This window comes from Grus americana, chromosome 7 (assembly GCF_028858705.1).
Source record: "Grus americana isolate bGruAme1 chromosome 7, bGruAme1.mat, whole genome shotgun sequence".
Classification (NCBI taxonomy): Eukaryota; Metazoa; Chordata; class Aves; order Gruiformes; family Gruidae; genus Grus; species Grus americana.
Window position 1 is genome coordinate 21,454,431 of NC_072858.1, and position 11,914 is coordinate 21,466,344.

Here is an 11,914-nt window from a genome sequence, read left to right on the forward strand (position 1 = left end):
AACACTGCTTCGTTGAATCCCACTGACCATTTGGCCCCGCTATGTTTGCCATTCCCACACTAGCCATAATTCTTATTTCTTCACTTTTAATTATATGTGTTCTCTTATGTAATTGTTTTTTACTTTCTGTGCTTTTATTCCACTGTTCTGCATGCAGTTCCAGTGCAGTGTTTTCTGAGTGTTGTCATCACAGTCCAGTGCAGTCTGCTGTTGTCTTGAAAAATCCTCACTGCCAGAGCCCTCTGACACAAGGGGTCACTGTGACAATAATCTGTCAGGACACGTTACATGCAGCAAAGAGAAACTCTCGTGGGCAGGATCGGGGCCAGGCACTCAGGTCTGCTAAGAATGTAAAGCCCACCCGCACTCTGAAATTCTCCAAGTCCCTCAATGACGTGGACCAGAAGGCACAGAGCACCAGTGAGTGCTTTGACTATGTGGAGCGAACACGCTCAGAAGGCAAATTGACCCCGACTCAAGAGCAGTGTTTAAGGATTAACAAATTTCATCTTAAAGAGAGGAAACCGCCGAATCTCAGGCCTCTTTCTTTTAGCAATTCTAAGCACTCCTATATCCCTTCCCTTTCCAACTACTCGAGTGCATCGGGAGGAGCAGACAACCACAGTGCTGTACATATCCCTTTGCTGGAGGACAAAGTGGACCATGACACCTCAAGGAGCAAAAAACTGTTGCGTTACCTTTTTTCCTTCTCCCACACCTCCAGCACCAGCAGCCTGCATAAGTTCCATGAACTGGAGAGCTATTCCAGTCACTTCCAAGCTGAGAAATCCTCCAGCGTGCTCGTGGAAAGCACGGACTTCTGCTCTGATGATATGGGAGATGATGACGTCTTTGAGGACAGCACCTCAGTGAAATTGAAAACAAAAGAGCAGCGGGCGCCGCTCTGTTCAGTTGAGAAGGACAGTGACCTTGACTGCCCTTCCCCCCTCTCAGAAAAATTCCCCCCTCTCTCCCCTGTGTCCACATCGGGGGATACCTGCAGGTTGGTTTACCAGAGAACCGCCTACCTTCGAGCCCTCCCATGTGCGGTGGTGACCGTTCTGCTTTCCCCTGCCTTTGTGCTGTTTCTGTCTTTTCTTTCACCCTGTCACCTGGCTTTAATATGTGCAATATGAAGCATGCAGCCTTCTCTTTGCTCTCCTGCACCCCTCTGATGCACTTAACAAGGCTACTAAGCAAAAAAATTTCCTTTGGAGTCAAATAAATTCTCTTGCAATTTATTTCAGGTTTGGGGTTCTGAGATGGTATTTTTCTCTTACCAGTGCCCAAACTGGGAATATCATGAGAGAATCAGCTACGCATGTTAAAGGCCAAGCTGAACACATCTTAGCTTTTAATGAGCAGTGTGTTGTCCTCACAGTTGCTGCTGGTTTGGTCAGAGGGTGGGGAGTCAGGAGGAAAACAGACTGCTTGAAAATTGCTTCTGAGATCAGGTCAATATAGCTTAAAATCATTTTTTTTTAATCTTTTCCTCACAGTTTGTGTTGCACTACACTCTTTTATTTGTAAAGGGCTTTCTGGACGCCTTAGTCAAAAGGGGGATCTGAGCGCTGGGTGTTAGTGGTGGGTCTGTGTGATGTCCGTAGTGTGAGGTCCAAAAAGGATGGGTGTCGTTGTTCCAACTACAGAGGATTAATCATGTGCAGACGTGGTGAGAACAGCCAGCTCTGGACTGTCTTCATGGTGACTTGTCTGCAGGTCTGCCCCATTCCAACTCCAAAATGTGGCTGAGGAGCAGGAGTCACCAATCACAGGAGGAAATGTCCCATCCCTCTACCTAGCATTTTACAATCCTAATCTTTCTCCTCCCTGACAGCACTTTCTGAAGCTGGCTTTGTTGCTACTTGCCAATATTATTTGATTTCCCCCTCTCATTACCAGCAAAATCTAGTTCTGTACTGGCTTGTCATCAACAAGATGCTGTTATAATCAGCCCACTCCTTCATTTCCACTTGCCAGCTATCAGCAAGGTCGGAAGAGGCAAGATGCTACACATCAGTAAGAGATTTCGGTAATAGACAGGGATGGCAGCATGCCAGGGTGTACTTCACATATGCTTAGTAACTTCTATTCATTCCCTGAGCTCCTTACCATCCTCCTCTCAATTCATGACTTCTTCCACGTGGTTAAAAGCACTTAGTGATGTTTGATGCAACCCAAGGGTTGTGTATAAATTGAACCTGGAAATCAAATGCCAGCACCTGGTAATAACACTATATCAGGTGTCCTTGCCATCTGCATAGTTAGGCTGTGAGGGAAATGGGGAATTTTGCAGAGCTGATGCTTCCTTAGCAGCTCTTGCAAAGTAAGAATTGGAGAGCAAAACCGTTAGTCCGTTTAGAGTAGGTGTATTTTGGGGAGATTCAGTGCCATAGCTTTGCAGTGTGGATCTGTCTTTTAGCAATTGGCACTAGAAATTATCACTTCTCTTGTGCAAAATCCAGGCTGTCTAAATTAACTCTTAATGATATGGGGGTAGCTGTTTCACCATTGGTTTTGGAATTTTGTTTTGCCTTCTGTTTCAGCTCATGATCCATGAGTAGCTGTACCTCTCTGTGCATATTTTGTCTTGGCAAGTGCTGTCTGATCTGTTTAAATGCTATTTTCAGTTAAGTGCTATTGTTCTAGATGAAGTATTGTCATTTCTTACCGTTTTTTGTTTTGGATACTGCTTTTCTGTCAGGCTCTATGTGTCCGCCTCATCTGTTAGAAAGCAGCTGTCTAGTTAGCAGTGTCTGTGCTCAATTATTTTGTGCCTGTGTATGTGCTTGCACAGCAAGGGAGTTCCTTAGTTGTAGCTCCTTTATGGAATGCATTTCTTTGATATGTATGTCTCAGGATCCTCAATGGACAACTGTGTGTGATCACTGATATTACATGCCTCTTCCACATCCTTTCTGCTTCCTCTTCTCCTAACGAGCGGCTTTGCTTCTGATTCAGGATATGTCACTGTGAAGGAGATGATGAGAGCCCTTTGATTACCCCCTGTCACTGCACGGGAAGTCTTCATTTTGTGCACCAAGCCTGCCTGCAGCAATGGATCAAGAGCTCAGATACACGATGCTGTGAACTGTGCAAGTATGAGTTCATCATGGAGACAAAACTGAAGCCTTTGCGAAAGGTAGGCACAAGACCTGCTTCCCCAAGGAAATGCTTTGTTAAACACAGATCTGCTCTGAAAACAGGCAGGCCCTGCCCATGAGCCCGCAGCACCCGCCACCCCACGTATTTATCACGTTTCTGCGGCTCCTCAGTAAGGCTGGTCAGTTTTGTATAGGTGCAAAAGGATTTAAATTGACACTCAGCCTGGCAAATTCAGCATCAGTGGAATCCAGCTCTGACAGTTAGCTATTGTAGCCTGGCAGCTCTCTGTGTATAAATGTACATACACACACGTTTACATACATGCATGCAGCAACCTGATTTTTTTTCTTTACAGTTACACTTTAGAGCTGATACGCAAAGCTATTTGCTCTGCAGCTATCCACTTTTTTTTTAAATATGGAGGTTTGTATTACTATTATCTGCTTTAGTTTGCTGCTCCAAGATCCACATGGCTTTTAAGTTCTCTTGAAAATATGACGATTTCAGGTTAAACTTTAAATCACACTTTCTGAGTGTAATTTGGTTAAAATTTGTAGCTGCTTTTTTTCTTTTTAAAGGAGCAAGCCTATTTTGGTGAAAATATTACAGTGTAAGTAGAAGAAGGTTCACCAATAAATCTGGTTTTATTTTTACCTTTCCTTAGACTGTGAATGACTAGGTTGTAGTACTTCAGGTTGCTAGAACCTGTATTTCTGTTTTATAGAAAAGTACTTTTCATAAATCTGGTGACTTAAAGTATAGATATGTCCTGGTTTCGGCGGGGATAGAGTTAATTTTCTTCCTACCAGCTGGTATAGTGCTGTGTTTTGGATTTAGGAAGAGAATAATGTTGGTAACACATTGATGTTCTTAGTTGTTGCCAAGTAGTCAAGGACTTTTCAGTTTCTCATACTGCCCTGGCAATGAGAAGGTGGGGGGGTGCCCAAGAAGGTGGGAGGGGACACAGCCAGGACAGCTGAGCCAAACTGGCCAGAGGGATATCCCATATCATATGATGTCATGTCCAGTATATAGCTGGGGGAGGGCAGCTCAGCAACTAGCTGAGCATTGGTTCTGGGTGGTAAGCAACTGTGCTGTGCATCACTTGTTTTGTATATTCTTCTATTATTATTAATCTTCCTTTTCTGTCCTATTAAAATGTCTTTATCTCAACCCATGAGTTTTACTTTTTACAATTCTCTCCCCCATCCCACTGAGCGGGAGAGGGAGTGAACGAACAGCTGTGTGGTTGTTTTAACTGCTGGCCGGGTTAAACCACGACAGGGTACTTAAATGTTACTTGTATTGTAAGGCCAGTTTTGCACTAGTATCCTTTCTGTCCTCCCACATCCTCTGGGCTTTCAATTTCAATTGGTGCTTACCATCAGGATTTTGAGATGGAAGTCACTGGTATTCTTAGCACAGACAAATCTTGCCACGACTACCAAAGTGGAAGAAGTTAATAACAATAACCTCAGTCTGGAACTAGAATAAATGAGAAACATTAAATTCAATTAAGATGAGCCTAAATCATAGGGTGGGAAGTCTGGACTGCAGCCATCCGCAAGCTGTTATGAGAACTTGCTCAATTCCTGAAAGTGACTCCTAGCAGAAAATAGAGCAGATTTCAAAGCAAATACCTCTTATTTTTTTACAGAGATGTACAGTCTACAAAGTATATAGCTTAGCATGTCTGGTTGATAGGACAACCTCTTCTTATGACTGCAGTGAATTGTTGCCTTCTAAGAACTGCAGATTTTGCCTTGGTAGCCCCTTTGCACAGAGCATAGTGCCTCTGAACTGCAATATTGGCCATCATAGGCTTTGTTATCTGCACAGACACTACTTTGCACAGCCCAGACACAGGACATTAAAGAAATTACTCTAGAGAATCCCAAGTAAAAGGAGTTGCTGTAGTTGGCAATTGGCTGCTGTTTTTCCTGTGCTTTGTCTGCCTGGAGTGGGTGGGAAACATTTTCGGAATATTTGTGCCCTGTGAGAAAAAGCTGTTGGGCAGCTTCAAAAATGAGTCATTCAGTATCATTAGTTATATCTGAACAAGTCATCTATGGGAAGGCGACCAGATGCCAGAAGGTAGGGACAGAGCCATAAACAGAAGGAGAAGGAATTTACCTCTCAAATACCTCTAGAGTCTTGCAGAGGTTCAGCTGCAGCCGGAAGATGAGCTGCCTCTGTATCTTCAACTGAGTCTTTATGGTATTCTGTCAGTCAGGAGAAAACTGTCTGGAACTGGTGATTATGAACAGGATGGGACAAATAATAGGGCTTGTGCTTGTCTGTAGGGTAGAAATGGGATTAAATCATCAGCATCTTAAGGTTGTATCACAGCACAGTGCATTGGTCTGGTCAAACGCTAAGTTACTAAGGAAAGAGGATGAGAAAAGAAAATCACAGTTTAAGTGGAGATGATGGGAGACAAGAGAGGAATGCTTTGTTTTAAAATTTCAATGGAAAAAAAAGAAGACATTAAATCTAAATTTTCTGCTGAATTTTTTGTTTTAACAACATTTCAAAAACCCAGAAACGCTGACTATTTTAATTGGGAAATGCCGCATGCTGTGTCATCGGAATAATGCAGCAGGGACCTACAGATTCTAGTTTCCTCTCTGGGCTAGTGCATAGTTTGCAGAATATCTTCTCTTTTGCTGTGCAGTCATATCTCTTGAAGAGATGAGATGGTATGGGTTGGTTTGGTGGCTGCAGAGCCAGCAGTTCACAGGAGACACTGTCCAGCAAAGGAGCTCAAGCTGTGGAACAGAAAAGAGAAATAGAAATTAGTCGAAGCACAAGTCCTTGTGGCTCTGTAAGAGCATTCACAGATTTCACATGATTACATTTTAACAAAATAAACTTATACTTTCTATCAAAAGAAAACATCTTTGTTTAGATGTAAAAGCAATTTTCTGTTTAAAATGCAACATCCAAAGGGAATGTTTTGTCTAATCTTTTTCTAAGAAAATTGAAAAAATATAGCTTTCTAGCATGTCATTGCTGAAAGTCTTCAATTCTTGTGCTGTGATGACATTTGGATGCCTACAGGACTGGAGATGTGGCTTGGACTGGCCAAAGAGACTGTTGGCAAGACAGAGAGAATCACAAAGTCTGTTTCAGGGTTCAACCATTCCTGTAGGAGTGGAAACAACAATTCAACATAATGGGTGATCTCAATCATACCAGTCAGGTCATCCTCACTCTCTTCCACATTATTCCTCCTGTTCAAAGTCCTCTTTTTCTACAAAGTATTCTAGGAGACATGAAATGCATCTCTCTAGAAACACATAGGTATGTATGAGAAGCTTATGTGCCCCAGCATATATTTTGTGAAAGTGTGAAAAAAGCCTATCTTAACTCTCTTCCAAGCAGATACACTGAGGAATGTGTAACCCACATGCAAAAAATTTCATCATATATGTAGGGGAAATTGCAAAAAAAAAAAAAAAAAAAAATCTTCCAGGTGTGTCAGGTAAAAAAATAAAAGCTGTTTGTGAACAGTTCCTTGTATATTAGAAGCATCTATAATAATTGTCTAGTTTTTGTATCTAACCTAAATGACAGAAATCTGACTTTGTGGTTTCTATTTGGGCTGTATAAACATTATTGATAGATGCAGGTCTGGGGATTTAATTTGCTATGTCCTCTCACTTACAGAAGCTGTCATCCCAGTTCGACTGTATATTCTTAGGGCACATGTATTTAAGTGCACTTGAAACACTGAAAATAAAATATGGGTGTCGCTGCTGTAAGTAGTGTTAAATATATGTGAAGATTGAATTAAACCCCCAGAGGCAGGAGGTGAGACTAAACAGCCTTGAGCTGAGAGTGAAACAGCCTTGACTGTGCACTGAGGGACTCTAACAGAGCTCGGTGTGAGATGTCTTGCACACAGTGGTCAATTGGATCACGTACTGCTTTTATTGCAGTGTTTTATTGAATGCCTGCCTGAGTGAGGGTACCCTTTGCCACTCGCGATGCTCAGCGGTGACTGTGGGTACCCACCGTTGAGTGGGGAACACACGAGGGAGCAGCCTTGTCTGCACTGCGCAAGACCTCGCGTTAAGATCCTTCTGTGCTGGAGGTGCGCCTGCCTGGGTAAGCAGGGTGCGATGACATTGTTCTGAGGCTCCGGATCAGAGCTGAGCACTGGAGGTCCCCTCTGGTGCCAGGATGGCTCCTGTCACAGCAGGATGAGCTGCCCGCCATCGCATGCATGCTGTGATCAGAGCAATAATGCCGTCTCACTTAAAATCTGTATTAGGAGGAAACTGGTCTCCTGCCTGGTTTTTTGTTCTCATCAATGTTCTCTTTTTACAGTCTCTAGTTACTACAATAAACACCTAATCTCTTGCTCTGCTTCTGGGTTTCTTGCCAGTGGGAGAAGCTGCAGATGACGGCCAGTGAGAGGAGGAAGATTATGTGCTCTGTAACATTCCATATCATTGCCATCACCTGCGTTGTGTGGTCTCTCTATGTCCTGATAGACAGGACCGCTGAAGAGATTAAACAGGGACAGACTACTGGTACGTTACTTGCCTATTTTCCCACTTACTATCTTGGAATAATTATTTATCTTGATTGCAGAGAGGATGCGGAGCATGAGTGTGCAGGTAATGTTTATACTTAGACTAGTCAGCTTTAGCCTGAGGTTGGGTTGGTTTAAAAGCCCAGTTCTAAAATGATTTAGTTTAATCAGTGTAAATTCATCTGTGAGTGCTTTTTAAGTCTATTCCAAGTCAATTTAGTTTGTACTTGTGAAATGCACAGATATGAGAGCTAATCCACTGTAGCCAGACACAAAATTGCACTGCCCTAGCTAATTTAGTTTTGAATTGGAACACTTACTGAGCAGGTAAGGACATAAGCATTTGTTTGCTGCTATGGCTACCTTTTAACTGGGCAAAACCAGGACAGTTTTTAAAAAGAGAAGAAGTAAGAGGAACCAAAGTCCAAATCTTTGAGGTAAATCAACAGGGTTTTCCTTCTATTCGGTCATCTTGAGGTGGGTTAGTGCAAGTTTCCTCTGAGAGCCATGTTAGACTGGAGAAATTTTTATGAGTGTTTGTGCCTGAAGCAGGAGAAATTCAGGTTGATCCTTAGGACTCCAGTTCATGCAACTGAGATGAGGTGCACTGCAATTCCTGTAGTGGCTGCCACCCCACTGCAGGGGTGTCTTAACTTGAATAGTAGGGTTTCTTTAGTATGCCAACTGTAAACTTACCAAACTGAAATCTGTTTACCAGGGTGTGCTGGAATGCAAATTTTTAGCTGTCACAGAACTGTTTCTCAGGCATCTGAGCTGTTTCTGAAGGTGGGGATAGAAGGGACAGGTTATCTACCAAGCCTGGGAGCCGTTAGAAGGCAAGCTGTCCTTGCTCACGCAGCATTGCATGACAGCTAGACGTGCAGTTGGAAAATGTTTTGCTGGTGATTGAAGAGCATCATCTGGGGAGGTAGCTAAGCATAAGTAAGCCTGCAAATCCACAGAGCTGTTACAGTCTCTTCAGAGCAGAATCACACTTCAAACTGAACAGTTCTGCTGTCATTTCTCATTTGGGCTGTAGTTTGGTTGTTCATGACTTCAGTTAGGAAGCTGCTTTGAATGAAATCTTTTCATTCCTGTTCCATCCAACCCCATCTCTTCCATGTTAGCTGAAAATGGTTGGCCTTTCAAAGTAAGGTTTCCATGTGATAATGAAAAGCACGTGCTTGCAAAGATTTATTGTCTCCAGGTTATTTTAGCCAATAAAAGTATTAGATGAACATGAATAGGAGTATTAGTGTGAATATTTAGTACTTGTTACAGCACTGCCTTTGTTCCCTTCATTTAGATTCTAAATCTGGGAGTGCTGTAATGAGCTAGCGGGGTTGTGGGGAGCGTGTGTGTGTATACATTCATGTCTGCATAGGGGCAAGCATATGCTATCACTGCCTACAGATGGCATCAGATAGCTTACCTGTGAATCAGAGGTTCAGGTATTAATCATGGGTGGGGTTTCAGCAGTAGTCACACTGCAGCGTCTTTCGTATTTTGGGACTAAAATATTTTCATTCCTCCCACGCTACCATGTATTTCCAAAGATCACTGGCCTCTATCTTGGTAAAAAACTTTGAATACTTGGGAGGCCATGATTTTATTCTCTGAGAAACCTGATAGTTGGTGATTCAGCATGATTTCATATCCATCTTCTGATGCTACTTATCTTTAAAGAGGAGAGAAACTGCGTGGATACAGGACCTATGTAAGCAGACGATGTATAAAATGAATAGTCTCTCATTTAAAAGTGTTTGATAGAGATGTAACAAGATCCAATGTCTAAAAGTTCAACCTAGACAAATTCAGGAAAAGTGATGGTGGTCATTTGTAATAGAGAAGGTAAGCTTGCCAGAATGCTTCAGCGTCTCCAACACTTGCAGTTTTGCATCAGAAGAGACGCTCTAGTTCAACTACAAGTTACTGGGTGTGATGCAGATAAAATTGTCTGGTCTGCATGATGAACACACCAAGCTAGATGGTAACAATCATTCACTTTTGAGTTTAAAGACTGTGACTGCATGTACTGTGTGATTACAGAGTGGCTTCATGGGTCACTGAGTTGAGTCTCCTGCTATGAAGAGAAAACCATGTCATAGAATCCCTTTCATAATCTGGTCCAATTTTCTTTTAAAAACAGGTGTAAAATGACCTAAACTATTGCCTTGGCTCTGTGATTGTGCTGCACAAGGGCTCAGACACAGAGGATCAGTTGTTTTGTTTTTCCTCTGGTGGGTGAGAATAAATGTGATATATAAACTCAGAAGTCTGCATGTGTTTGACTTGAAGGGGAAAAAAATGCTAAGTGAGAAAAATGGCAAAATAAGAATAGTTTGATGGCCCAAACTCTGACAGTTTCCTTAAAGGATGTTTTCGGGAGATCCAGTGTAGTCCAGCCAATATTGACCTCATCCTTTGTTTTTTTTTTCTTTTTTTTTTAAACTTTCTTTCTTCCAGGAATTCTAGAGTGGCCATTTTGGACTAAGCTGGTGGTTGTGGCTATTGGTTTCACTGGAGGACTTCTGTTCATGTATGTACAATGCAAAGTGTATGTACAGCTGTGGAAGAGACTTAAAGCTTATAACCGAGTAATATATGTACAAAACTGTCCGGAAACTAGCAAAAAGAATATTTTTGAAAAACCTGCACTAATGGAGCCAAACTTCGAAAGTAAAGAAATGCTTGGGGTTCACCATTCAGACACAAACTCTTCGCATTACACAGAGCCAGAAGACTGTGCTGCAGAAATCCTTCACGTCTGATTGCTGGGTGGGAGGGGTGTTTCTGTATGTCCTTGAAGATTTAAAATATCATTGTTTACTGCAAACTGCTCTACCTTTTTAAAATCGGCTAACAGCTGAGGGCTGGCGGATGAATTTTTTTACATTTGTTTTTTGTTGGAATTTTTTTAAATACCTTTGGCATATCTGTCAATGTCATCATGGTTGCATACCTCTCAATGTTTTCTCTCGTACTGGCTGATCAAAGAGCCACAGGATACTGGGTAGAATGAGCCTTGGGTTTGGTATCAAGCAAGCCGCTAGTGAACTGTATTCAACTTCATGGAGTCTGTTACTTTAGAAGATGACTCTAAACGATTCTGGAATATGTGTAGAGTGGGGTTTGTTTGTTTTTTAAATGTGATGAAGGAGGTTGTCCCAGATATTGAGGGAAATGAGAGAGCTAGAGTCTAATCTACCGCTAACACTGCCACTAACATTTTGTCTTAGGCAGCAGGTGTAAAACTTTGCTTTACATATTGTGATGAGACTTACAAAGCATATAGCACTTTTAAAAATCTTTATTTTGTAATATGTATGTCAAATGAGAATGAAACTTGAAAGAATGTGTCATTTTCAAAACATTTCTTCATTCTTTACCCCATCTATTCTTCTGTAAACCTCTTGCCTTATATAAAAAAAAAAATTAAAAAAAAATTCCAACCTGTGATTTCCAACACATGCCCCACATTATCTTACTAAACACAACACTAAAAAACTCTGCCTCTTTGGGTTTCCTTTGAGGACCAATTTTTTTTCAAAGGATATTGCACTTGTGACTTGTGTACGGGGAGTAGTAGATGTGTACAGTGTTTGTTTTCAATGCGTAATGGTTTCAGTGCTCTGTTTGGGGATTGGTTTTGCTTTTTTCTTTTTTTTTTAACAGGTCAGACCATCAACACACCTGCACATACATACGTGATGTAACTTTCATTCCAAACCATTAGCAAAAGGTTTGTTGCTATATTGGTAAAAATGTGAGCTGTTACGGAAAAAAAGATACTTAGTCAATACAGCTGAAATTTGTTTTCCTTCTTTAGTGCTGTGTCATGTGTGAATTACCCAAGAATTTGATGTTGTCAGAGGACACGCTGAGATCAAAGTCTAGGAAGTAAATATTGCATTAAGTGAATGAGTTTAAAAATACCTGCCTGGTTTGACTCCTGATGTGATGCATTATGTGGTCAGAGAATAGTTTTGTCTGTGCTTTTGAGTTCGGGACTGGCTTTTTAATTGGTCAGCCTTAATGGAAAGAAAGGGACAGCTTTAAAACCTGTTTGCAGGGCTTTAGACAGAGTTGCCCAAAGCCTGGGGTGTCTGCTGTTGATTCGCTTGACCGATCTGTTTCACTGAACCGCTGTCCAGCTTCGAGCCCTCATTTAACCAAAGTCCTGGCGTGACTGGAGCAGAAACCAAGCCCCACAAAATGTCAGTACACATGGCGTCTGCATTGGAAAGCTGACTTTCCCTACTTGAGCCC

General features: G+C 41.9%; 1 protein-coding gene across 2 annotated transcripts in view; it reads left to right on the forward strand.

Annotated features, from left to right (window-relative positions):
* Window positions 1–11,578, forward strand: part of MARCHF8 (membrane associated ring-CH-type finger 8) — a 97,987-nt gene extending 86,409 nt beyond the window's left edge. The window contains exons 5-8 of one of the 2 annotated variants that reach the window (XM_054832442.1): window positions 158–1,003; window positions 2,962–3,142; window positions 7,496–7,643; window positions 10,112–11,578. In XM_054832442.1, the coding sequence (XP_054688417.1) occupies window positions 158–1,003; window positions 2,962–3,142; window positions 7,496–7,643; window positions 10,112–10,416 (1,480 nt within the window). In that variant the 3' untranslated portion in view covers window positions 10,417–11,578. The remainder of the gene's footprint in view (window positions 1–157; window positions 1,004–2,961; window positions 3,143–7,495; window positions 7,644–10,111) is intronic. The other variant, XM_054832443.1, reaches the window with a different exon arrangement.
* The last annotated feature ends 336 nt before the right edge of the window (window positions 11,579–11,914 follow it).